General features: G+C 37.0%; 2 protein-coding genes across 3 annotated transcripts in view; both read left to right on the forward strand.

Moving 5' to 3' along the window:
* Window positions 1–24,747, forward strand: part of LOC123524417 (trifunctional enzyme subunit alpha, mitochondrial-like) — a 46,856-nt gene extending 22,109 nt beyond the window's left edge. For both annotated transcript variants that reach the window (XM_045302603.2, XM_053538877.1), the window contains 11 exons: window positions 611–720; window positions 1,129–1,299; window positions 6,135–6,270; window positions 6,834–6,920; window positions 11,082–11,169; window positions 11,404–11,525; window positions 12,869–13,064; window positions 13,273–13,384; window positions 22,126–22,216; window positions 23,118–23,172; window positions 23,670–24,747. In XM_045302603.2, the coding sequence (XP_045158538.2) occupies window positions 611–720; window positions 1,129–1,299; window positions 6,135–6,270; window positions 6,834–6,920; window positions 11,082–11,169; window positions 11,404–11,525; window positions 12,869–13,064; window positions 13,273–13,384; window positions 22,126–22,216; window positions 23,118–23,172; window positions 23,670–23,818 (1,317 nt within the window). In that variant the 3' untranslated portion in view covers window positions 23,819–24,747. The remainder of the gene's footprint in view (window positions 1–610; window positions 721–1,128; window positions 1,300–6,134; window positions 6,271–6,833; window positions 6,921–11,081; window positions 11,170–11,403; window positions 11,526–12,868; window positions 13,065–13,272; window positions 13,385–22,125; window positions 22,217–23,117; window positions 23,173–23,669) is intronic.
* A 1,274-nt stretch (window positions 24,748–26,021) lies between these two features.
* Window positions 26,022–27,380, forward strand: LOC128555925 (zinc finger MYM-type protein 1-like). The gene has a single exon (XM_053539748.1). The coding sequence runs from the start codon at window positions 26,022–26,024 to the stop codon at window positions 27,378–27,380; it is 1,359 nt and encodes a 452-aa protein (XP_053395723.1).
* Window positions 27,381–27,605: the final 225 nt, after the last annotated feature.

Below are 27,605 nucleotides of genomic sequence, written 5' to 3' on the forward strand. Positions count from 1 at the left end.
GAAACCCTCTGTTAGAAGCCAGGGGACTACCAGAAACCCTCTGTCAGAGGCAGGGAACTACCAGAAACCCTCTGTCAGAAGGCAGGGGACTATCAGAAACCCTCTGTCAGAAGCCAGGGTACTACCAGAAACCCTCTGTCAGAAGCCAGGGGACTACCAGAAACCCTCTGTCAGAAGGCAGGGAACTACCAGAAACCCTCTGACAGAAGCCAGGGGACTACCAGAAACCCTCTGTCAGAAGCCAGTAGTTTTAAAACTAAAAGTGTTTGCGCTCAAAAACCGAAGCTCTGTTGGGCCTACAGCTGTCAAAATGTTTGGGATGATTGCATGGGTCAGTAGTTGACTCCTATTGTTTGAGGGGTCAGTAAGTCAAAGTTCACAATGAGAGTGAAAGGTGTTTCAGATTAATGACAAAAGAACACAAGGCCTACTACCTTCAGATTTGTAGGATTATTGCCTGTCATCAACTGATGCCAGTAATTAACCCCTGTTGGTCAGACACATGCCTTTGTGATATTGCTTTACATTGCATAGCGATTCACCTTTCCATTTAAATGAAGCAATATGGGAGACATGTGCTTTTAGGAAAAGCAATCTCTATGTATTTTAGGGGTTTGGAGATCTAGCAATGACTACAGAGTGCAAGGCATTGATTGGATTGTTTAATGGACAGACAGCCTGCAAGAAAAACAAGTTTGGTAAACCACAACGAGAAGTGAAGTAAGTGATATAGTTTAATGTTAACAAATGTTACATGCTGCCAGTGAACAGTATCACAAAAATGAGGTCTTATTGTTTTTGATTCATGTGCATTGAAATTTTGTTGAGAAAGAAGAAATAGCACATGATTCTAAAAAGATAAGGTCATTGTGTTTTTCTGCTGGTGACATATCATATGCTTAAAAAACTGCACCAAAAAACACATATTAGATCAATTTAGTTTACATTTTGCCAAGAGTTAAGTCTACATAGGACTTTGGTTCATTTAAATGCATGTCAGATTGTATGACAAGTTTATTTGCAAAACTTCATCAGTTGACATGTAAACAGATATATAAGCTGCTTAAAAGTTGTCTTTTTTGTTCCTATTTATTGTACTGAATATAGCATTTATATATGGTATTGTAGAACATTGGGTATGTTAGGAGCTGGTCTGATGGGTGCAGGTATAGCTCAGGTCTCTATAGATAAAGGTATTGATGTGATCCTGAAGGATGTAACAGAGGCGGGTCTAGCCAGGGGAGAGCAACAGATTACTAGTGGACTTGATACCAAAGTGAAGAGGAAAAAGATAAACAGGTACATTCCATCTTGTACTTTCTGGTCATAATATTGAAAACCCAATCATTGTGTGATAATAACAAATACATGATAGATTGTTACCTACTTAACTTTGTAGTGCCTTTACATCAGTGTGTAAAAAAGATTCTTTCCTAAATATAAATATGGGAATTGATGTATCCAGAACTGAACTACCTTTAGCTTGACTATTCAAAGTATAGTGATAGCTATGCTACTAACCCTTGTGTTGCTATTGTCGTGAGCTTCATACCTTGGATAAAGTTTTGCATACAAGATCATATCTAAGTAACCATTGCATGTATTGGATTGAAACTCCACACAGGGCTTCCTAATCATTAAACCTACTTGAATAACCAAGATGAGGTAACTCTTAGTTGAATTTTATATAAATTATTGCCCTTTTTATTCTCAGGAAGTTTTGCTTGCAATTGTCAAGCTGTGTCTCAGGAACAAGTAAATGTATTGAAATGAAAATTAAATCCTTCTCATTAAACATTCTAACATAACCAAGCTAGAGATCTCTTGATTGAAATAGTAGCTCTTATTTGACTAAGAAAATGTGTTTGAAGTTTTGCAAGCTAGTTTTATTCATTGCCATAATATAATTTTAACTTTACTGCCGGTATTCTCCTAACTGCGTAACAGTGTTTGTTCTAGCAGGTTGCACTGCAGTTTACTGCCGGTAATCACGTAGCTGTATAACAGTGTTTGTTTAGCGGGTTGCACTGCAGTTTACTGCCAGTATTCTACTACCTGCATAACAGTGCTTGTTCTAGGAGGTTGCACTGCAGTTTACTGCCGGTAATCACCTAGCTGTATAACAGTGTTTGTTCTAGCAGGTTTCACTGCAGTTTACTGCCAGTATTCTCCTAACTGCATAACAGTGTTGGCTCTAGCAGGTTGCACTGCAGTTTACTGCCGGTTATCACCTAGCTGTATAACAGTGTTTGTTTAGCGGGTTGCACTGCAGTTTACTGCCAGTATTCTACTAGCTGCATAACAGTGCTTGTTCTAGGAGGTTGCACTGCAGTTTACTGCTGGTATTTACCAGCTGCTTAACGGTTTTTTGGTCTAGCAGGTTTCACTGCAGTTTACTGCCAGTATTCTCCTAACTGCATAACAGTATTGGCTCTAGCAGGTTGCACTGCAGTTTACTGCCGGTAATCACCTAGCTGTATAACAGTGTTTGTTTAGCGGGTTGCACTGCAGTTTACTGCCAGTATTCTACTAGCTGCATAACAGTGCTTGTTCTAGGAGGTTGCACTGCAGTTTACTGCTGGTATTTACCAGCTGCATAACGGTTTTTAGCTCGACTATTCGAAGAATAGTCTAGCTATTCTACTCACCCTGGCGTCGGCGTCACACCTTGGTTAAGTTTTTGCATTCAAGTACATACAGCCATCAGTTAAAGACATATAGCTTTGAAACATATTTTTTCTTTTTCTAGGTCAGTTACCAACCTCTCTGGGTCAAGTCCCATAACTCTGACATGTATTTTGAGCAAATTATGCCCCCTTTTGGACTTAGAAAATTTTGGTTAAAGTTTTACATGCAAGTTACTATCTCCAAAACTAATGCAGATATTGATTTGAAACTTCACATGTGTCTTCGGGGTTATAAAACTAGTTGATAGCAGCAAGTCCCATAACTCTGACTTTCATTTTGGCCAAATTATGCTCCCTTTTGGACTTAGAAAATTCTGGTTAAAGTTTTGTGTGCAAGTACATACAGCTATTTCTAAAAGGCATATAGATTTGAAACTTATTTTTTCTTTTTCTAGATCAATTACCAACCTCACTGGATCGAGACCCATAACTCTGACATGTATTTTGAGCAAATTATGCCCCCTTTTAGACTTAGAAAATTTTGGTTAAAGTTTTACATGCAAGTTATTATCTCCAAAACTAATGCAGATATTGATTTGAAACTTCACATGTGTCTTCGGGGTTATAAAACTAGTTGATAGCAGCAAGTCCCATAACTCTGACCTTCATTTTGGCCACATTATGCCCCCTTTTAGACTTAGAAAATTCTGGTTAAAGTTTTGCGTTCAAGTACATACAGCTATTACTAAAAGGCATATAGATTTGAAACTTATTTTTTCTTTTTCTAGATCAATTACTAACCTCACTGGATCAAGTCCCATAACTCTGGCATGTATTTTGGGCAAATTATGCCCCCTTTTGGACTTTGAAAATTCTGGTTAAAGTTTTACATGCAAGTTTCTATCTCCAAAACTAATGCAGATATTGAATTGAAACTTCACATGTGCCTTCGAGGTTATAAAACTAGTTAAGAGCAGCAAGTCTCATAACTGATATGCATTTTGGTCAAATTATTCCCCCTTTTGAACTTAAAACTCTTTTGATATTTAACCTTTTTGGGTAATATTTTCCTGCTTCTGGGACAATATTTCGAATAGTCGAGCTTGGCTGTCTTACGGACAGCTCTTGTTGTTCTAGCAGGTTTCACTGCAGTTTACTGCCAGTATTCTCCTAACTGCGTAACAGTGTTGGCTCTAGCAGGTTGCACTGCAGTTTACTGCCGGTAATCACCTAGCTGTATAACAGTGTTTGTTTAGCGGGTTACACTGCAGTTTACTGCCAGTATTCTACTAGCTGCATAACAGTGCTTGTTCTAGGAGGTTGCACTGCAGTTTACTGCTGGTATTTACCAGCTGCATGACGGTATTTGTTCCAGCAGGTTTCACTGCAGTTTACTGCCAGTATTCTCCTAACTGCGTAACAGTGTTGGCTCTAGCAGGTTGCACTGCAGTTTACTGCCGGTAATCACCTAGCTGTATAACAGTGTTTGTTTAGCGGGTTGCACTGCAGTTTACTGCCAGTATTCTACTAGCTGCATAACAGTGTATGTTCTAAGAGGTTGCACTGCAGTTTACTGCTGGTATTTACCTAGCTGCATAACGGTTTTTAGCTTGACTATTCAAAGAATAGTCTAGCTATTCTACTCACCCTGGCATCGGTGTCGGCGTCACACCTTGGTTAAGTTTTTGCATGCAAGTATATACAGCTATCATTTAAAGGCATATAGTTTTGAAACTTATTTATTCTTTTTCTAGGTCAATTACCAACCTCATTGGGTCAAGTTCCATAACTCTAACATGTATTTTGAGCAAATTATGCCCCCTTTTGGACTTAGAAAATTCTGGTTAAAGTTTTACAAGCAAGTTACTATCCCCAAAACTAATGCAGATATTGAATTGAAACTTAACATGTTTCTTCGGGGTTATAAAACTAGTTGATAACATCAAGTCCCATATCTCTGATATGTATTTTGGTAAAATTATGTCCCCTTTCGAACTTAAAACTCTTTTGATATTTAACATTTTGGGTAATAATTTCCTGCTTCTGTGACAATATTTCGAATAGTCGAGCTTGGCTGTCTTACGGACAGCTCTTGTTGTTCTAGCAGGTTGCACTGCAGTTTACTGCCAGTATTCTGTAACAGTGTTCATTCTAGCATATTGCACTGCAGTTTACTGCCAGTACTAGCTGCATAACAATGTTGATTTTAGAGGGTTGTACTGCAGTTTATTGCTGATATTCTCCTAGCTGCATAACAGTGTTTGCTGTAATGGGTAGCACTGCATTTACTGTCAGTATTCTAGCTGCATAACAAGTATTCTCCTAGCTGAATATCAGTGTTTGCTCTATAGGGGTTGTATTGCAGTTTACTGTCGGTATTCACCTAGCTGCATAACAGTGTTTGCTCTAGAAAGGCTGTACTGCAGTTTACTGCTGGTTTTCTCCTAGCTGCATATCAGTGTTTGCTCTATAGGGGTTGTATTGCAGTTTACTGCCTGTATTCACCTAGCTGCATAACAGTGTTAGCTCTAGAGAGGTTGTACTGCAGTTTACTGCTGGGTTTCTCCTAGCTGCATAACAGTGTTTGCTCTAGAGAGGTTGTACTGCAGTTTACTGCTGGGTTTCTCCTAGCTGCATAACAGTGTTTGCTCTAGAGAGGTTGTATTGCAGTTTACTGCTGGGTTTCTCCTAGCTGCATAACAGTGTTTGCTCTAGAGAGGTTGTACTGCAGTTTACTGCTGGGTTTCTCCTAGCTGTATAACAGTGTTTGCTCTGTAGAGGTTGTACTGCAGTTTACTGCTGGGTTTCTCCTAGCTGCATAACAGTGTTTGCTCTAGAGAGGTTGTACTGCAGTTTACTGCTGGGTTTCTCCTAGCTGCACAACAGTGTTTGCTCTAGAGAGGTTGTACTGCAGTTTACTGCTGGGTTTCTCCTAGCTGCACAACAGTGTTTGCTCTAGAGAGGTTGTACTGCAGTTTACTGCTAGTATTCTCCTAGCTGCATAACAGTGTGTGCTCTATAGAGGTTGTACTGCAGTTTACTGCCAGTATTCTCTTAGGTGCTTAACAGTGTTTGTTTAGAGGGTTGTACTGCGGTTTAGCTTTATACAAGTGTTACAAGTGTTTGTTCTAGAAAGGCTGCACTGCACTGAGTGCCAGTATTCACCTAGCTAGGTGCCTTCTTGACTCTGTGGTTAAGGTTGCTGACTTCAAATCACTTGCCCCTCACCGATGTGGGTTTGAGCCTCTCTCAAGGCGTTGAATTCTTCATGTCAGGTTGGAAGGTCGGTGGTTCTATCCAGATGCCCACTCGTGATGAAATAATGCACGGAGGGGGGACCTGGGGTCTTCCTCCGCCATCAAAGCTTGAAAGTTGCCATATGACTTATTGTGTCGTTGCGATGTTAAACCCAATTTAAAAAAAAAAAATGTATTCATGGTAGATATAGAAATTATTTGTTCAATCATCTAAAACTTTTGACTTGACTTGTTTTTGTTTGGCATTTAGTTTTGAGAAGGACCAGATATTAACTCATTTGGATCCAACAACATCATATGAGCACTTTGGTAGATGTGATATTATTGTGGAAGCTGTATTTGAAGATCTGAAAATCAAGCACAGAGTTGTCAAAGAAGTAGAACAGGTAAATGATACTTGTCTTATCCCCTTGAAATATGTTAACAAAAACTATTGGATCATGAAAACTACCTTAATAGGGGATCTTTAGTTGCCATGTTTTTGAACACACCAGATAATTTTCTTCAAGTAAGGTTTACATAGACGTTATTAAAATTTTGTAATTGAAAAAATTAACCTGTACAAGTACTTTGCTCAAAGAGCCTTTACTTGTATATGTCACAACTCATTGGTAGTATGTTAAGTACAAAGGCTTGCACATTCTCATTGCTGGTTTTTGTGAGTGAGGAAAACCATAGTTCTATGTAATCAGTTACTGAACTGGTATCAACCAGGTCATTATCGCAGTAAGAACAAGCATTGCTATCTGATTATTTGTGTGACTGCTGCTGAATCTAGGAAATTTGGTTTAGGAAAGTTTATGAAGTAGTTCTAGGTAAAGTGCTATATTACCTCAAACACACAGCCAACTCACATTTTTTGTTACCATAAACAAAATTGTTCCAGCAGCAGTTTAGTCAGTATGCAGTGTGATGCATGGTAACATACAACTTATTTTTTGCTTTTCAGAAAATCCCTGAACACTGTATATTTGCCTCTAATACATCAGCATTACCCATTACACAAATTGCTGAGGCCAGCATCAGACCAGATAAGGTATGTGATAATGCAAACAAATTGCTATTGTACTTTATTGAGAATCAGATATTGCATTTACTAGCTTTGTCTTCTATTGTATCATTTTCATTGAAATGTTGCAAATTGTCTGTGAGATATGAACCATATCAGTCACATGGAGTGATATGGCTTTGCTGATCTACATGTACTTTGTGTATTATTTTCTAATTTTTAGCTCACATGTCACAAAGTGACAGTGTGAGCTTTTGTGATCGTGCAGCGTCCGTCCGTGCGTGCGTAAACTTTTGCTTGTGACCTCTCTAGAGGTCACATTTTTCATGGGATCTTTATGAAAGTTTGTCAGAATGTTCATCTTGATGATATCTAGGTCAAGTTCGAAACTGGGTCACGTGCGGTCAAAAACTAGGTCAGTAGGTCTAAAAATAGAAAAACCTTGTGACCTCTCTAGAGGCCATATTTTTCACATGATCTTCATGAAAATTGGTCAGAATGTTCATCTTGATGATATCTAGGTCAAGTTTGAAACTGGGTCACGTGCCTTCAAAAACTAGGTCAGTAGGTCAAATAATAGAAAAACCTTGTGACCTCTCTAGAGGCCATATTTTTCATGGGATCTGTATGAAAGTTGGTCTGAATATTCATCTTGATGATATCTAGGTCAAGTTCGAAACTGGGTCAGCTGCAGGCAAAAACTAGGTCATTAGGTCTAAAAATAGAAAAACCTTGTGACCTCTGTAGAGGTCATACTTTTGAATGGATCTTCATGAAAATTGGTCAGAATGTTCACCTTGATGATATCTAGGTCAAGTTTGAAACTGGGTCACGTGCCATCAATAACTAGGTCAGTAGGTCAAATAATAAAAAAACCTTGTGACCTCTCTAGAAGCCATATTTTTCATGGGATCTTTATGAAAGTTGGTCAGAATGTTCATCTTGATGATATCTAGGTCAAGTTCGAAACTGGGTTACGTGCGGTCAAAAACTAGGTCAGTAGGTCTAAAAATAGAAAAACCTTGTGACCTCTCTAGAGGCCATATTTTTACATGATCTTCATGAAAATTGGTCAGAATGTTCATCTTGATGATATCTAGGTCAAGTTCGAAACTGGGTCACGTGCCTTCAAAAACTAGGTCAGTAGGTCAAATAATAGAAAAACCTTGTGACCTCTCTAGAGGCCATACTTTTGAATGGATCTTCATGAAAATTGGTCAGAATGTTCATCTTGATGATGTCAGGTCAGGTTCGAAACTGGGTCACGTGCCTTCAATAACTAGGTCAGTAGGTCAAATAATGAAAAAACATTGTGACCTCTCTAGAGGCCATATTTTTCATGGGATCTGTATGAAAGTTGGTCTGAATGTTCATCTTGATGATATCTAGATCAGTTTCGAAACTGGGTCAGCTGCGGTCAAAAACTAGGTCATTAGGTCTAAAAATAGAAAAAGCTTGTGACCTCTCTAGAGGCCATACTTTTGAGTGGATCTTCATGAAAATTGGTCAGAATGTTCATCTTGATGATATCTAGGTCAAGTTTGAAACTGGGTCACGTGCCATCAATAACTAGGTCAGTAGGTCAAATAATGAAAAAACCTTGTGACCTCTCTAGAGGCCATATTTTTCATGGGATCTGTATGAAAGTTGGTCTGAATGTTCATCTTGATGATATCTAGGTCAGATTCAAAACTGGGTCACATGAGCTCAAAAACTAGGTCACTATGTCAAATAATAGAAAAAAAACGACGTCATACTCAGTTCAAAACTGGGTCATGTTGGGACAGGAGAGCGATTCAGGACCATCATGGTCCTCTTGTTCTAGTAAAACGGGATGAAAATTGTAGTCCCACTTTGTTCTTTATGGTATATTTTTCAGTTTTTATAATAAGATTTCTAAACATGACTTTTATTAGCTCACCTGTCACATAGTGACAAGGTGAGCTTCTGTGATCACCCTTCGTCCGTCGTCTATGCATGCGTCCGTGCGTCAACAAATTCGTGTCTGCACGATAGTGGTTTCATTTATGATTTTATTTTAACCAAACTTGCACACAACTTGTATCACCATAAGATCTCGGTTCCTTTCTTGAACTGGCCAGATCCCATTATGGGTTCCAGAGTTATGGCCCCTGAAAGGGCCAAAAATAGCTATTTTGACCTTGTCTGCACAATAGCAGCTTTATTTATGATTTGATTTTTACCAAACTGGCACAAAACTTGTATCACCATAAGATCTTGGTTCCTTTCTTGAACTGGCCAGATTCCATTATGGGTTCCAGAGTTATGGCCCCTGAAAGGGCCAGAATGAGCTATTTTGACCTTGTCTGTACAATAGCAGCTTCATTTATGATTTTATTTTAACCAGACTTGCACATAACTTGTATCACTATAAGATCTTGGTTCCTTTCTTGAACTGGCGAGATTCCTTTATGGGTCTCAGAGTTATGGCCCCTGGAAGGGCCAGAATTAGCTATTTTGACCTTGTCTGCACAGTAGCAGCTTCATTTATGATTTGAATTAAATCAACTTGCACAAAACTTGTGTCACTATAAGATCTCAATTCCGTTGTTGAACTGGCCAGATCCCATTATGGGTTCCAGAGTTATGGCCCCTGGAAGGGCCAGAATTAGCTATTTTGACCTTGTCTGGACAATAGCAGCTTCATTTATGATTTGAATTTAATCAGACTTGCACAAAACTTGTGTCACCATAAGATCTCAGTTCCTTTGTTGAACTGGCCAGATCCCATAATGGGTTCCAGAGTTATGGCCCCTGATAGGGCCAAAATTAGCTATTTTGACCTTTTCTGCACAATAGCAGCTTCATTTATGATTTTATTTTAACCAAACTTGCACACAACTTGTATCACCACAAAATCTTGGTTCCTTTCTTGAACTGGCCAGATTCCATCATGGGTTCCAGAGTTATGGCCCCTTAAAAGTCCAAAATTGGCTATTTTGGCTTTTGCAGCCATATAGAGACTTCATTTATGGTTTTATTTGATACAAACTTCCAAAATATCTTCAACAACAATAAATCTTGGATTCCTTGACAAATCAGATCCAATCGTAGGTTCCAGAGTTATTTTATATCTGATTACCTCCCCTGATTGTAATCAAAATGGATTTATATCAGTAAGTATTTATAGGACTTATTTGAAATTTCATTATTGTCATTAGTTGGACTGAGCCAATCAGGGTAGATAACTATGGACTGATTTTATGTCAAATTACCTCCCTTTATTTCAAATTAAAATGGGTATATCTTCGTAACTAATGAAGATACTGATCTAAAATTTCATTTATGTCAACAGATTTATTTGGCAGATCCTTCTTTTGTTCACTTACAATAATTTTCTTTTTAATTACTTCCCTTTTACGTTACTATAAATCTATAAATAGCTTATTTTTAGTAACTTTTTTATTATTGGCTGTAGGAAAAAACCGAGACCACTTTTCTGTGGTACAACATGGATGGTACCTCCAATTTTTATGTGTTTTTTGACATATCTGTACCTTTTAAGAATTTTTTTTTCTTTTTGGTTAAGTTTCTTCCCTTTGTTGTTCCTGTCCTTTGGACTTAGATATTTTTTCTGAGGACAAGAAGTGCAATGATAACAGGTGAGCGATATAGGGCCCTCATGGCCCTCTTGTAATATTATGCTGCAAATAATAAAATGAAATGGAACTTCATTTCTTGTGTCTTTGTAATGTCACATGACATCCAACGTTATTTTCTTTTACACACCTCTGTTTCCAACACTGAGGTTAAAATTTGTTGCAGAATACATATTTTAACATAAGCATAAAATAAGAAGTAAATTTGTTTATTTTGAATGAATATGGAATATAACTCACCTCTGAAGTGAAACATTTTCAAGTGCGCTTACAAGAAAAATTGTCTCACATCTGGGTGACTCAAACAAACATCCCTGATATATATATATTCATATTAGTGTTTCTGTTAAAAAGAAGAAGATCTGTTACAATTTATTATGTTGTTTTATGTATTTTATGTATTAAAATGATTTATAAAAACTAAAAAAAGTTTAACTCTGAAGAAAATTCATCTCTCTCGGCTTGAAACTTTGATAAATGAAAATCTTTGTATGAATTTGTTGTAATAAGAAATAGCTGTTTTCATTACATAGACTAGTATTGTATTATATATTTTCTTTTGTTACAGTTCATTGGTATGCATTATTTTTCACCAGTAGACAAGATGCAGTTGTTAGAGATCATCACCACAGACAAGACTTCAAAGGACACAGCTGGTAATTATTCTACTTAACCCACATTCTTCATAAACAAAATATCTTTTGATTAATATATCAAATAACAAAGATCAGAGACCTGAAATCTTACTGTTGAGATGTTGAAAGATTACAGAATTAAAGTGTTACAATCTAGGTGTTGAATATAACTGTAGGATGTAACAGTTCTGAGTAATGTTTAACTACGCAGACTGACTTTCCTTGGCGAACTAACATATATATTTTTGCCAACAGCTGCAGCAGTATCTGTTGGTTTGAAGCAAGGAAAGGTTGTGATTGTTGTTAAGGATGGTCCAGGTTTCTACACGACCAGAATATTGGCCCCAACACTGTCAGAGGCTGTCAGATGCCTTCAGGTACTGTATATTTTGTATTCTAAAGAATTTGAATAAAGGGAAAAGCAAATACCACTTTATGTCTTTATAAGTATTAGTGCAGATTTATTATCACCTGGCAGAAAGTAAATGGGGATATGGTTACCGTAATGGTCTCCGTCTGTGTGTGTTCTTGTGTCAGTAACACAACATAACTCGAGAACCATGAAGGAATTTTGTTAAACTTCACACAGAGACCATTGAGATGAAGTGCACAGCAGAAGGACCATAACTCTACCTTGCATCTCCCTATGATTTACTCTTAACCTTTTTGTCCGGAGCATGACTCCAATCCTATGGCTAGGAAATTATTAAAACTTGACAAATGACAGAAACGCTGTGTGCAAGAACCATAGTTCTGCTTAGCTTACTTTCTGAATTATCTCCCTTTACTAATATTAAATGTTTTTATCTTAGGTTTAACTCATTCAGTGCTGAAGATATTTTATCTTAGGTTTAACTCATTCAGTGCTGAAGATATTTTATCTTAGGTTTAACTCATTCAGTGCTGAAGTTATTTTATCTTAGGTTTAACTCATTCAGTGCTGAAGATATTTTATCTTAGGTTTAACTCATTCAGTGCTGAAGATATCTTATTAAAATTGCATACAAAGACATAAGAAGACATTGTTGGGAATTTCAGTGTACAGTTACCATGCCTCTACCTTACAAGAGTGCTCCTTGCATGTCAAAAGTTATTGCTCAGAAAAGCTCTGAATGACCTTTGACCTCTAAGTGAAGTAATGACCTGGACAAGCTCTAAAAATGACCTTTGACCCCTAAGTGTGACCTTGACCATGAGATAGGGACCTGGGCTCTGCGTGTGACACTGTCATATTGTAGTAAACATTTATGCAAAGTAAGAAAACGATTGCTACATGCATATCACAGTTATGGCCTTGACAATTTGACCCCGATGTGTGATCTTGACACTTCAGATAGAAACCTGGGATTAGTGCTGGACACTGCCTTTCATTTAGGCTGATGTTCATGCCAAATAGAAACGAAATTGCTCCATACATGTACAAGTTATCATTCAGACAAAATGATTCGGAAGCAGGCACTAACACACATACACTAAACAGCAGTTTTGATGACTGTGTCAAGCTCAAGGCATGGGGGCTTGACAAAAATTGACATTTAAATGAATTCACATATCACCCAACTGTATATCTATATAGGTAGCTCTTTGTTCCGTTAAACTGATATCATACTGGTGCATAGATAAATACCAGGGACGATTACAAACATATTTGTCATTCACTGATCTCTTAGTATCATGCCTAAAAGACGTATATTAGATAAATAAAGTGATGACTTTACAGGAAGGTGTTTCCCCATCAAAGTTAGACTCGTTGACACGTGAGTTTGGATGGCCAGTCGGTGTAGCGACCTTGGCTGATGAGGTTGGAATTGATGTAGCATCTCATGTTGCGGAGGATCTCGGCAAAGCTTTCGGTCCAAGATTTGGAGGAGGAAATGTCAACGTCCTCACAGATATGGTCAATGCTGGATTCTTAGGTATGATTATACCCCTGGAAGGGGGTATTATTTAATCTGCTAAAAGGCCGACAGTTCCTCTGTTGATTTAAAAATATCTTAGTTATAAGTAAGTTGTGATTCAAAAAAGTTTTGATTTTATAGAGTTAAATAGAATTGGATGAGTAAAGTTAATTGTCTGAAAAATGTTTTATACAGTTGTGGAGTTGAAAGCTGTGCATAATTTCAGGTCGTAAGTCTGGTAAAGGTGTATATATTTATGAAAAGGGTAGCAAGAAGAGACCTGAAAATGATGAGGCTAAACAGATCTTGGAGAAATATAAGTTGGCTCCTAAAGAAGGGTAAGTATTAAGTGATGATATGGATGGTTTTTTAGCTCGACTATTCATAGAATAGTAGAGCTATTGGACTCGCCCATGCGTCGGCGTCCGCGTCCACGTCCGCGTCCCGATTTGGTTAAGTTTTTGTATGTAAGCTGGTATCTCAGCAACCACTTGTGGGAATGGATTGAAACTTCACACACTTATTCACTGTGATAAACTGACTTACATTGCACAGGTTCCATAACTCTGTTTTGCTTTTTTACAAAATTATGCCCCTTTTTTGACTTAGAAATTTTTGGTTAAGGTTTTGTATGTAAGCTGGTATCTCAGTAACCACTTGTGGGAATGGATTGAAACTTCACACACTTATTCACTGTGATAAACTGACTTACATTGCACAGGTTCCATAACTCTGTTTTGCTTTTTTACAAAATTATGCCCCTTTTTTGACTTAGAAATTTTTGGTTAAGGTTTTGTATGTAAGCTGGTATCTCAGTAACCACTTGTGGGAATGGATTGAATCTTCACACACTTATTTACTGTGATAAACTGACTTACATTGCACAGGTTCCATAACTCTATTTTGCTTTTTTACAAAATTATGCCCCTTAGAATTTTTTGGTTAAGGTTTTGTATGTAAGCTGGTATCTCAGTACTCACTAATGGGAATGGATTGAAACTTCACACACTTGTTCACTGTCATGATCTGACATGCACAAAGCAGGTCCCATAACTTTATTTTGCTTTTTTACAAAATAATGCCCCTTTTTCAACATAGAAATTTTTGGTTAAGTTTTTGTATGTAAGCTGGTATCTCAGTATCCACTAATGGGAAAGGATTGAAACTTCACACACTAGTTCACTGTCATGATATGACATGCAGTGCAAAGGGTCAATAACTCAACTTTGCATTTTACAAAATTATGCCCCTTTTTCAACTTAGGAGTTTTTGGGTTAAATTCTTATATGTAAGCTGGTATCTCAGTACCCACTAATGGGAATGGATTGAAACTTCATACACTTGTCCACTGTCATGAGCTGATAAGCACTATGCAGGTTCCATAACCCTATTTTACTTTTTTACTAAATTATGCCCCTTTTTCGACTTCCTTATTCATTCAAGCGACAAGGCTGTTAACTAGTCGAGCGTTGCTGTCCTCTGACAGCTCTTGTTTTGTTCCCTTTCATACATAGAATTCCAGAAAAATACGCCACATGATGACACTTCAGATATTGTAACAATGATTCTTGCCCTCCCTGAGGCTTATGTTTTATAGTCACATGACAAACTGACAGAGGAATGCATGTGAAGTAGTAGTCTGAATATATCCTCCACGTCTGATACATGTGGCAGAGTTGTCGGTTTTTTGTTAGCTCCTCTGAGCCAAAGGCTCAGGATGAGCTATTGTGATCGCTCACTGTCCATCGTCCGTCCGTCCACACTTCCCGTTAAACAACATCTCCTCCTAAACCATCAGGCCAATTTTGATGAAACTTCACAGGGATGTTCCTTGGATGGTCTTTAAAAATTGTTCAAAGAATTGAATTCCATTTAGAACTCTGGTTGCTATGGCAACCGAAAGGAAAAACTTTAAAAATCTGCTTGTCCAAAACCACAGGTCATAGGGCTTTTATATTTGGTATGTAGCATCATCTAGTGGTCCTCTACCAAGGTTGTTCAAATTATTCCCCTAGGGTCAAATATAGCCCCGCCCTGGGGGTCACATGGTTTACATAGACTTATATAGGGAAAACTTTGAAAATCTTCTTGTCCAAAACCACAAGGCATAGAGCCTAAATATTTGGCATGTGACATCATCTAATGGTCCTCTATAAAGGTTGTTCAAATTATGCCCCTGGGGTGAAAAGAGGCCCCGTCCCAGGGGTCCCAAGTTTTACATAGACTTATATAGGAAAAAACTTAAAAAATCTTCTTGTCTGAAACCAAAAGACCTAGGCCTTTGATATTTGGTATGTAGCATTGCCTTTTGGTTCCCTACCAAAATTATTCAAATTTTGCCCCTGGGGTGAAAAGAGGCCCCGCCCCGGAGGTCTCAAGTTTAACAAAGACTTAAATAGGGTCTTCTTGTCTGAAACCACAAGACTTAGGCCTTTGATGTTTGGTATGTAGCATTGCCTTGTGGTTCTCTACCAAGATTGGTCAAATTATGCCCCTGGGGTGAAAAGAGGCCCCGCCCTGGGGGTCCCAAGTTTTACATAGACTTACATAGGAAAAAATAAATAAAAATCTTGTCTGAAACTGCAAGGCCTAGGCTTTTGATTTTTGGTATGTTGCCATTGCCTAGTGGTCCTTTACCAAGATTGTTCAAATTATGCCTCTGGGGTAAAAAGAGGCCCTGCCCTGGGGGTCCCAAGTTTTACATAGACTTACATAGGAAAAAAACTTTTAAAAATCTTCTTGACTGAAAGTTCAAGGCCTAGGCTTTTGATATTCAGTATGTAGCATTGCCTAGTGGCTCTCTAACAAGATTGTTCAAATTATACCCCTGGGATGAAAAGAGGCCTCGCCCCGAGGGTCACATAGTTTTTATGTGAGTTATATAGGAAAAAATGCTTCAAAAATTATCTGATCATATTTCCTAGACTGTTTTATTAGCTCACCTGTCACAAAGAGGTCACATTTTTCATGGGATCTTTATGAAAGTTGGTCAGAATGTTCATCTTGATGATATCTAGGTCAAGTTTGAAACTGGGTCACGTGCCATCAAAAACTAGGTCAGTAGGTCTAAAAATAGAAAAACCTTGTGACCTCTCTAGAGGCAATATATTTCACAAGATCTTCATGAAAACTGGTCAGAATGTTCACCTTGATGATATCTAGGTCAAGTTCGAAACTGGGTCACGTGCCTTCAAAAACCAGGTCAGTAGGTCAAATAATAGAAAAACCTTGTGACCTCTCTAATGGCCATATTTTTCATGGGATCTGTATGAAAGTTGGTCTGAATGTTCATCTTGATGATATCTAGGTCAAGTTTGAAACTGGGTCACATGCGGTCAAAAACTAGGTCAGTAGATCTAAAAATAGAAAAACCTTGTGACCTGTCTAGAGGCCAAATATTTCATGAGATCTTCATGAAAATTGGTCAGAATGTTCACCTTGATGATATCTAGGTCAAGTTCGAAACTGAGTCACGTGCCCTCAAAAACTAGGTCAGTAGGTCTAAAAATAGAAAAACCTTGTGACCTCTCTAGAGGCAATATATTTCACAAGATCTTCATGAAAATTAGTCAGAACATTCACCTTGATGATATCTAGGTCAAGTTCGAAACTGGGTCACGTGCCATCAAAAACTAGGTCAGTAGGTCAAACAATAGAAACACCTTGTGACCTCTCTAATGGCCATATTTTTCATGGGATCTGTATGAAAGTTGGTCTGAATGTTCATCTTGATGATATCTAGGTCAAGTTTGAAACTGGGTTACATGCGGTCAAAAACTAGGTCAGTAGATCTAAAAATAGAAAAACCTTGTGACCTCTCTAGAGGCCATATATTTCATGAGATCTTCATGAAAATTGGTCAGAATGTTCACCTTGATGATATCTAGATCAAGTTCGAATGTGGGTCACATGCCATCAAAAACTAGGTCAGTAGGTCAAATAATAGAAAAACCTTGTGACCTCTCTAGAGGCCATATTTTTCATGGGATCTATTTAAAGTTGGTCTGAATGTTCATCTTGATGATATCTAGGTCAAGTTCTGAAGTGGGTCACGTGCCATCAAGAACTAGGTCAGTAGGTCAAATAATAGAAAACATTGTGACCTCTGTAGAGGCCATATTTTTCATGGGATCTGTATGAAAGTTGGTCTGAATGTTCATCTTGATGATATCTAGGTCAAGTTCAAAACAGGGTCATGTGCAGTCAAAAACTAGGTCAGTAGGTCTAAAAATAGAAAAACCTTGTGACCTCTCTACAGGCCATACTTGTGAATGGATCTCCATAAAAATTGGTCAGAATGTTCACCTTGATGATATCTAGGTCAAGATTGAAACTGGGTCACGTGCCTTAAAAAACTAGGTCAGTAGGTCAAATAATAAAAAAACCTTGTGACCTCTCTAGAGGCCATACTTTTCATGGGATCTGTATGAAAGTTGGTCTGAATGTTCATCTTGATAATATCTAGGTCAAGTTCAAAACTGGGTCACATGAACTCAAAAACTAGGTCACTGTGTCAAATAATAGAAAAAACGACATCATACTCAAAACTGGGTCTGTGGGAAGAGGTGAGCGATTCAGGACCATCATGGTCCTCTTGTTATAATTATCTTATGACCCCAAGCGATTAGGGGTCACTTGACTGTAACCTTGACCTACTACAAAAATACCCAGGTTTAAGCCCCCTGACAGTCTGCAGCAAAAAAAAAATACTGGGTGTTTCTAGGGATTTTAGATCAATTCAACAGGTACCAAACCACACCCGTGCTCTCCCACCCCTCTGTACTCTGGTCTCCGAACAGACTTTTACATTTTTTCAAACAGTGAAACTTCAAAAGAGCTGTCACCACTGGAAAACTGAAATATCTATTGTACAGAAGTTGTTGCTGTGCAGAGAATTTCTTCCAATTTCAATATCAGCTTTTAAGGTGGACGTGTCCTTAACAAATTTATTTGCAGTTAATGGCAGTAGCATGCTAATGTTATATTCTATATTGAAATGAGGTGGTGATGCACTTTCTTTGCTTGGAATTTAATGTCCTAATAGTCAGAATATGAATCTTTAAGTCTAGACGTGCTGTTCATAACATGTAATCATTTGGAAAAAAAACTGTAATTACGCCTGTTTACTTTCTATAGAAATTTCTTAGGTAAAGAATCTTATTACTGTATTACTCTATATTGAACTTCTCTTATTTGCTAACTAAATTATTAAATGTCAAAAGTGGAGTATTGAAGCTGAAAATATTGGCGCAACGAACTCCAAGGCAGCAATTGTCTCCTTTAATAGTGCCTTTCTCAAATATCACATGATCTTTGAAAAGAAATTCAAATATTATTTTCATACTTTCAGTTTTAGTTTTGCATTGTGCCATCCACATTAGTATTAAATTACAGAAAAATACTTAGAATAATTTCAATAAGTATAATTATCTAACATCAAATGATGGAGAAATCTGTTGATCAAAATCTTGATGGAGGCCCTGTACTGTAAGGGGAGAGCACTGCGTGAGGTCAGTATGATAAAATGGCTGGGGGGAGAGGAGAGGAGAGGGGGTGGGGTGGGGGTATGAACGACCACCCACTTATTTTTAGCCGGAAACAACATGAAAATCTACTGACCCTCCACAGAAATATAAGGGGGTCACCATGTGGCCATCTTTTAATCAATGAAAATTCTAGAATCTTAAGGGAGGGTTGGAAGTTGGCATGTTAACCTTTTGGAAGATTTATGGGAGAAATATGTATTCTTATTTGCAGTTAGCATGTCAGCGTGACATTCTGTCAAAATGTGGCATGTACTTTTACTTAAAGTAATTTCTGATGTATAAATAGTCTGAATCCAAATTGTTAAGTCTAGACTACAGATAATAATTTCTTTTTGAAATACTTTGATATTAATGCCAGTTCACTTTTCAAAAGAAATTTTTAGTTTGATGTACTTTTATTACACTATATTAATATAAAATCTTGTTCTGGTGAAATTATTGGTCTTACATGTAGCAATATGTGCTGTAATTAACTTTACTTCATTGTTTATGGTTGCAACACTAAAGACACAATTGAGAGGTCATATATGTGTTGATAAGAAGAGGGATTGTATTGTAAGCTCACCTGAGCCAAAGGTTCATGGTAAGCTTTTGTGACCGCTCAATGTCCATCGTCTGTTGTGCGTCCATCAACTTTTTATAAAAAAAATCTTCTTCAAAACCACTGGGCAGAATTACAACAAACTTCACAAGAAATTGATCTTTGGGTGGCCCCCTTTCAAAATTTTTCAAAGAATTGAATTCCATGCTTAACTCTTGTTGCCATGGCAACCAAAAGGAAAAACTTTAAAAATCTTCTTGTCCAAAACCGCAAGGCATAGAGCCTTGATATTTGGCATGTGACATCATTTAATGGTCCTGTATGAAGATAACCCTGAGGTGAAAAGAGGCCCTGCCCCTGGGGTCTCAAGTTTTACATAGACTTATATAGGAAAAAACTTTAAAAATCTTCTGGCCTGAAACTGCAAGGCCTAGGCTTTTGATATTTGGTATGTTGCATTTCCTTATGGTCCTCTACCAAAATTGTTCAAATTGTGCCCCTGGGGTGAAAAGAGGCCCTGCCCTGGGGGTCCTAAATTTAACATAGACTTATATAGGGCAAAAAAATAAAAATCTTCTTGTCTGAAAGTTCAAGGCCTAAGCCTTTGATATTTGGTATGTAGCATTGCCTAATGGATATCTTACAAGATTGTTCAGATTATGCCCCTGGGGTGAAAAGAGGCCCTGCCCTGGGGGTCACTTGTTTTATGAGTTCTATAGGAATAAATACTTCAAAAATTATCAGATCATATTTCCTAGACTGTTTAATTATAATTACCTGATGAACCAAAGCGATTAGGGGTCACTTGACTGTGACCTTGACCTACTTTCTTGTTTTTTAAGATACAGCCTTGAAATTTGGATGACATGTACAGTTTTGCACACCGATCTTAAAACTGACTTTCAGTGACCATGAATGTGACCTACTGACTTACTTTCTAAAATTTTAGCATTAGTTTGCCATTTTAAACATGTGGCTCATATTACTCAGGTGAGCGATTCAGGGTCATCATGACCCTCGTGTTGAATTAGCTTTCTTTATTGAATGCCCATCTGGATTTCCCGTCAGGTCTGTAACGTTGTCATTCCTGGATTGATTTCAAAAAAACCAGTCATCAACATTTCATGCTGATGTATTTTGTGCAAGAACTCTAACTCTACCTTTCTTACTTTTAATTGAGTTATCTCCCTTTATTGAATGTTCTTGTCTGTAGCGTAACTCTAAAACTACTTTAAGCAATGTATGCAAATTGCACACAATGATAAGAGGATATTTAGAGGGAGTGCAGTATACATCTACATTTTACTTTTTGAATTATCTCCCTTCATAGAATGTCAATACAGTTTTCCTGTCAGGTCTGTAACTTTGTCGTTCATGAATGGATTTGAACAAATATATCCAGATATTACATATCAGTTACCACTTCCATTCAGATGAAGCAGTATGGGGGCATGCCCTTTTTCAAAAGTAGTCTTTTGTTTTGTTTAGTCTTTTTGTTTAAACAGTGCAATTTTTTTCAGAAGCCCTAGCCTACAGTCTCAACAGCATGCAAAGAATGTTGTTGTTTTTTCTATAGTAAAACAGACTTTACATCATAGTAAAATGTAAAATTAAAATGCAAACATAAAAAAGAAATGACAAATGTTAGATTCAAACCTACATTTAAAAATGTTTGTCAGTGACAGGTACTGCTTGTTTATACCACTGTGCTTTGGGGCCCTTTGTTACTTTGTGGTCAAATATTATTGTACCCCCCGACAACAAAGTTGTAAGGGTGGGGTATACTGGTGTCAGGTTGTCTGGCCGTCTGTCCGTAGACGCAATCTTGTGCGCACCATCTCTCCTTATCCCCTTGACAGAATTTAATGAAACTTCACACAAGTGATCAGTACCAACAGTAGTTGTGCATGGGGCATGTTAGGTTCTTTTAGAAAAAAAAATTGCAGAGTTATGGGACTTTGTTTTTTTGTTACTATACTATATACATAGACACAATCTTGTGTGCACCATCTCTCCTCATCCCCTTGACACAGTTTAATGAAACTTCACACAAGTGATCAGTACCAACAGTAGTTGTGCATGGGGCATGTTAGGTTCTTTTAGAAAAAAAAATTTGCAGAGTTATGGGACTTTGTTTTTTTTGTTACTATATATATACATAGACACAATCTTGTGCGCACCATCTCTCCTCATCCCCTTGACACAATTTAATGAAACTTCACACAAGTGATCAGTAACAACAGTAGTTGTGCATGGGGCATGTTAGGTTCTTTCAGCGACAAAAATTGCAGAGTTATGGGACTTTATTTCTTGTTAACATACTATGTACATACAGTCTGCATATGCAATCTTGTGCGTGCCTAATCTACCAAACCCTTACACACAATTTAATGAAACTTCACACAAGTGATCAGTACCAACCCTAGTTGTGCATGGTGCATGTTACATTCTTTTAGATAAATATTCTGCATAGTTATGGGACTTTGTTTTTTGTTACTATACTGTATAGATACAGTCTATATACATACAGTCCACATAATTATGCATTCTTGTGTGCGTCAAATTGCAATGTACTGTGTCAGTGCATGCTGGGGTTACATTCATCACCTTTAGTGATAGCTCTAGTTATACATTCGATACACTGACTTACCTGTTTTGGTTAGCAAACAGTGTAGTTCTGTGTGACATCACCGTCAAGTTATTGAAAAAATCACAGTAATAGGAATTATGTTATTGTTCATAATTTTTTATGCTGTAACTATGTATAGATTGATAAGTTGGCAGTACAAATCATCTTCCTATCCACCATGATAGAGTCAAAGTATTTGCAGTTCAGTTAAAATGAACTACAGCAGAGAGATTGGACGCTGATAAATGTTTAATATGAGGTCACTTTACTACTGAGTTGTGTAATGGGTCAGTATTTTATCTTGTGTACTGTTTCACATTGAAATAAAGTAAAACAAGATTGTTTCTTGTATCTTATTTACAGTGTGACAGATGAAGACATCCAGTTCAAATTGGCATCGAGATTCATTAACGAAGCTGTTTTGTGCTTACAGGAAGGCATCTTGGAAAATCCTGTAAGTTTTCCTATATTTGATTTCTGCAGAGTTGTTAGATAGTTCTGATAAAAGATATGCAAAAAAATCATTGACAGGCTGCTTACAAAATTATAACAAATGAGTGTACTGAATTTATGAATGAAGTTGAATATTTGAGTATTATAGTGTTTTATTTAACAAGTCCAATAGATTGAATACTGAACCAACACAAGTTTCACTTATATTTATCACATGTATCAAAAAAAAACAGCTGACAGTAAACAAGTAAGATTTTATGAGTAATATCCATGGCTGCTTTAGCTTGGAAGTTCTACTATCTATGTAATATGTATAAAAAAAAATGGTAAACTAAAATGTCAGTGATAAGGTTCATTTGGATCATATTTGCTTGTACAAAAATGGGAAAGGCACATGACTGTGTGCAATACTCCCGTTTAGATGTCAAAAGGGCAACAGGGCAGAGTTTGTTGACCTTGGACACCAACTCTGCTCCTAATCCTTTAACGCACAGTCTCAGTGAGGCAAATATTTCAGCAAAATAAAACAGAAGCATTTTTCCATGCATGTTGAAATTATAGCAAATAACATCTTACATTACCTTTGATCCACTTTGATGAAATAAAGATTTGGCCATGCATTTTGAAGTTGTGAACTGGGCAAGAATGGACAGATACACATAGTAACACAAGCTCTAGCATAAACCAAAATAAAATCAAGCAAGCTTTATGAAAACTGATTCAAGAAAGAATATTTATCTGCACAGTCCTGAAAGAAAAAAGGATCTTTTATATACCCAGTTAATTGATGCTTTAAACCTGCATAGACTGAAACTTTGCCAGTATATTTTGTTTTGTATTATTAAGAACCTGTAAAGCAAAATAATATTTTGAATGGTCAAAAATGTGTATCTGTATTTCAGTTGGAAGGTGATATTGGTGCAGTATTTGGTCTTGGTTTCCCACCATTTCTTGGAGGTAAGTGTTTAAACTATGCATGCATCAGATAATCTGTCTGTATATATGTATTAAAGTTTTAATTTGTGTACCCTTTTTCTCTGATTAAACACTTTTCTTATTGTTGTTAACAGCTCATACTGAGTACTTGCTTTTTATTCTATGTGCAAAAAACCTCTTTTTTCTCATGTAAATGAAAAGATTGGTGATCATTTTAACAGCAGTTAATAACAAATTACCATCAAGTTTTAACATTTGTCTAACATATTCAGCCTTATAAGATGAAATATATAATCCGTGAGGCTACGTGAAGAAAAAGTATATGTATAGGCTATTTTCAGTGATATAATATTTTAAGGCAGGATTAGTTTGCTTTAGTTTACAGTAGTCATAAATAATCATCAAAGAAATATATTACTGTTAAAACTACAAAAATCGGATCAAGCCGGATGTCCAGTTTTCAGAGAGTAAGGAGTATACATTTGTAAATTATATTGCTGTGTTGTTTCTCCTTTCAGGACCTTTCAGATACATAGATTTACATGGTGCTCGCCAGCTTGTAGACAGAATGTTAAAATTCCAACAGTGGTATGGAGAGGAATTTCAACCTTGTCAATTGTTGCTGGACCATGCCAATGATCCAAGTAAAAAGTTCCATAAAAACTGATGAAGTGTTGTGTATAAATTAGGATATTCAAATTAACCAATTTAACTGACTGAAGAAGACTCAGAAATTTCAGACATTTGTAGATGAGGGTAACTGGACCAAATGTTTACCAGTTTAAACTGTGATCAAATTGATTTACATTTTTGTTCATGTTTGTATATACAGAGCCTTGACTGTTTGAGCCATATCTGTTTAAAAAGGTGTGTCCTATATTTATGTGCTTTTTCTTCAAAAGAATATATTTCTGTTTAAGAGTGTTAATTTTGTAAATGAGAGAAGTGTTAGCCTCTCTTAGGTGTCTTATATTGAACAATTGATTGTTTGATATGTCTGATACAAGAACAAATGAAATAACACCTGGGATTTAGTTTCTATAACAGCCAGAAGGAAGAAAACAAATACATATACTGATGTTATATGCTAGTACTGGCAGTGTAACTGACTCATTGGTTCTTAAACCACTTGAGGTATGGCATATATGCTACACCCATGTGTCAGATTTAATATATGGCATAGTTCACTTAAATACCTCCTATATGTGTTAAGAATAGGTTCCATTCTGCATATTTCATAACTCCTCTTAAGATGTATATGTTTTTGTGCTACAGTGATTTATTATCTTCTCAGCCTGTTTTGAAGACACCTACTTTGTGAGAGTATTTTCTCAAAAGAAATGAATGAAATATTATGTAATTTTAGCATGCTGATTATTTTATATAGACTTCGGTAATTTATTTGAATGTGCAACATGACAACTGTTCAACAGTTCATTGGTCACTGAGGTTGATGTATTATGTTGGAACCCTTTACTAGACCATGATAAAGAACATAGCATGTTTATTTACTATGAAATTATCACCTGTTTGCGGGTGTTGATATCATAAATTCTGTTTAAGAGAACATAATAAATGAAATATTTATAAATTTAATTTTCGTTTTTGTCTTTTCTTATGAACAGTAATCACATCATCAATTGTTTAGCATCTGCCTATCTCCTTAAATCCCGAAATGCGACTACCAGTGTGGGGAATCACGTGACCCAAAATCGTACGGAACACGGAAATCAACATGGCGGATTTTTTACATTTTTACCAATTTCCAAAGGTAAGTAAAAACTACAGCATCTATTTTATTCTTATTATAGCGCAGTCTATGCGCATTTTAATGCTCTTTCCAGCAATGTATGTGTCTTGTCTACGTTTCTTCTAGTTTCTGAGTTACCTTCGAGGTTTTGACCGAACCGATGATAATTTTCTGTAAAAACACAATGGTACGATACACGTAATTACTCTTTGCACACAAAAATCTATGTAATTTGCAGCTTTTCGTACTTGTTTCAATTTGTAACTGTTAGATCTTTATCATATAGTAACCATGCACAGTGTTTCTTTATGATTTTTCGTGAATTCTTGCAAAAAATAGACAAACTATTGAAATGGTACGCGACACGTGCTATGATATGCAATACGTACTTACTGTTGGCAGTGTGATACGCAACACGTGCATGTGTCACCAACGGCGATTTAGCTTCAAATTTGCGTCACAATTAATCTATTGAACTATTTCAAACGTGGTTTTCAGTTTTTAAGATCGTTCAGAAGCACTGCAATCTTTATTTATGTTTAAAGTGGTCAGCACGCTAAGACTTTCATGTTTCAAAATAACATCAAATCTATTAATCTTATTTCAAAAATGCGCAGTTGTTTAGTTTTCTAATCTTGTATATTTTTCTTCTACAGACATGGCAAAACCTTAGAAGAAACGGAGTCTGACACTTGGGAAAAAAGTTGATAAAGAAGCAAAACAAGAATATCAATATCAAAGTTACTTTCCAATTGCAGCAATGCGCCAGGAAATCACCAGCGAGAAAACAAAAAAAAAGACTGCTTACGCCATCTGAATCCACTCTACAACTTATATCCAGCAAACTGAAGAAAAAAGGCATTTAGTCATTTGTCGCTTCCAAAAAAATACAAACATACAATAACTCTCGATTAAAGTTAAAGTCTTCAAGATCACTTTTGGACCTGTAGAAGAAAACAGTGATATGTAAAGACAATGCAGAGCACTTCTTAAACACTGGATTGCAAGTGTGAAGAGCTGCATAATACAGACAATGATTATGTAGTCCCCGTTGATGTGACTGATGAAGAAATTACTGAAAATTTATTGTCAGAAGTTTTCTCGGTATTATAAGAGGAAGATGGACTTTGATGAAGTAATGATAAAATTTCTAAAACTGGCTAAAGATAAAAAATCCCAGTATTACTACGATGGAGCAAGTAACATGTCTGGTGCTAAAAAGGGAGTTGCAACACAGTTGTCAAGCCGTGAACCCCGTGCAGTGTATACGCATTGCTATGGACATGCTCTGAACCTGGCAGTTGGAGACACAGTGAAACGTTCAAAAGTCATGAGAGACGCATTAGATACTGTAAATGAAATGTCAAAGTTAATCAAATATTCGCCAAAGAGGGACAGCAAACTAGAGGAAATTAAACAGGAGATGAGCCCAGAGACGCCGGGATTTCGCGTTTTGTGTCCTACGCGTTGGACTGTGAGAGCAGCTAGTCTCGGAAGTGTTCTTGAAAATTACAATGTGCTACAATCTTTATGGGAAAGCTCGTACGAAAGTGCCAGGGACTCTGAAACACGTGCACGTATTCTAGGTGTTCAGTCTCATATGTCTAATTTTGACTTCCTGTTTGGTGTTAGCTTAGGGTACGAAATTCTCAGACATACGGACAATTTGAGCAAATGTTTGCAGAACAAAGACATGTCAGCAGTAGAAGGTCAGCATTTATCCAAAATTACGCTTGGAACACTCAGTGATATGAGAAAGGATGACGCCTACGATAAGTTCTGGGAAAGTGTAAATGAAAAACTGGACACTTTGGATGTCAGTGAGCCTGTAATGCCTCGACGTCGTAAAATGCCAAAACGTTTCGAGACTGGGGAGGCACCACACGAATTTCACGCCACAGAGAAAGACCTGTACCGCCAGAAATATTATGAGGCACTGGATTTAGCTGTAAACTGTGTGCAGGATCGATTTGACCAACCCGGTTACAAGTCCTATCGTCACTTGGAAGATATGGTACTTAAATGTGTCACCAATGACTCTTCATACCTGGAAGACATGGATTTTGTGGTAGACTTCTACAAGGACGATATAGATAGACTTTCACTAAAATCTCAACTGGAATCTCTGAAAGTACATGCTCGAAATAGCTGTGACAATGTTTCCAATGTTACTGTTTCTGATGTTACCAAATTGTTGACAAATATGAAACCAGCTTCTCGCGCTATGTTCTCTGAAATTGTTACTGTCTTGAAACTGATATTAGTTATGCCTGCCACCAACGCTACAAGTGAGCGTTCATTTTCAGCTTTAAGGAGATTAAAAACGTACTTACGTTCCAACATGACTGAAAAACGTTTGAACCACATTATGACTTTACATATTCACAGAGAGGCAACAGACAGTATTGATCTCGATGCGGTGGCAAATGAGTTTGTGAACAGCAACGACTCACGTCTTTCCATTTTTGGAAAAGTTTAAGAGACTGAATAAGTCAATTCGACTTAGCTGATTTGAGAATGTTGAAAAATGTTGAGTGAACTTACTTGAGTTTATTGAATGTAACATGATTGATTATTGTTCAATACATTAAATACGAAAAAAACATACATGCGTTCTTTGTATTGCGTTACACATTATTAATTCTGATAAGAGTTTATTAAACACTATTTTGCTTATAGTCATGTAAATAGTAAGAAAATACTG

The sequence above is a fragment of the Mercenaria mercenaria genome, chromosome 3 (assembly GCF_021730395.1).
Source record: "Mercenaria mercenaria strain notata chromosome 3, MADL_Memer_1, whole genome shotgun sequence".
Classification (NCBI taxonomy): domain Eukaryota; kingdom Metazoa; phylum Mollusca; class Bivalvia; order Venerida; family Veneridae; genus Mercenaria; species Mercenaria mercenaria.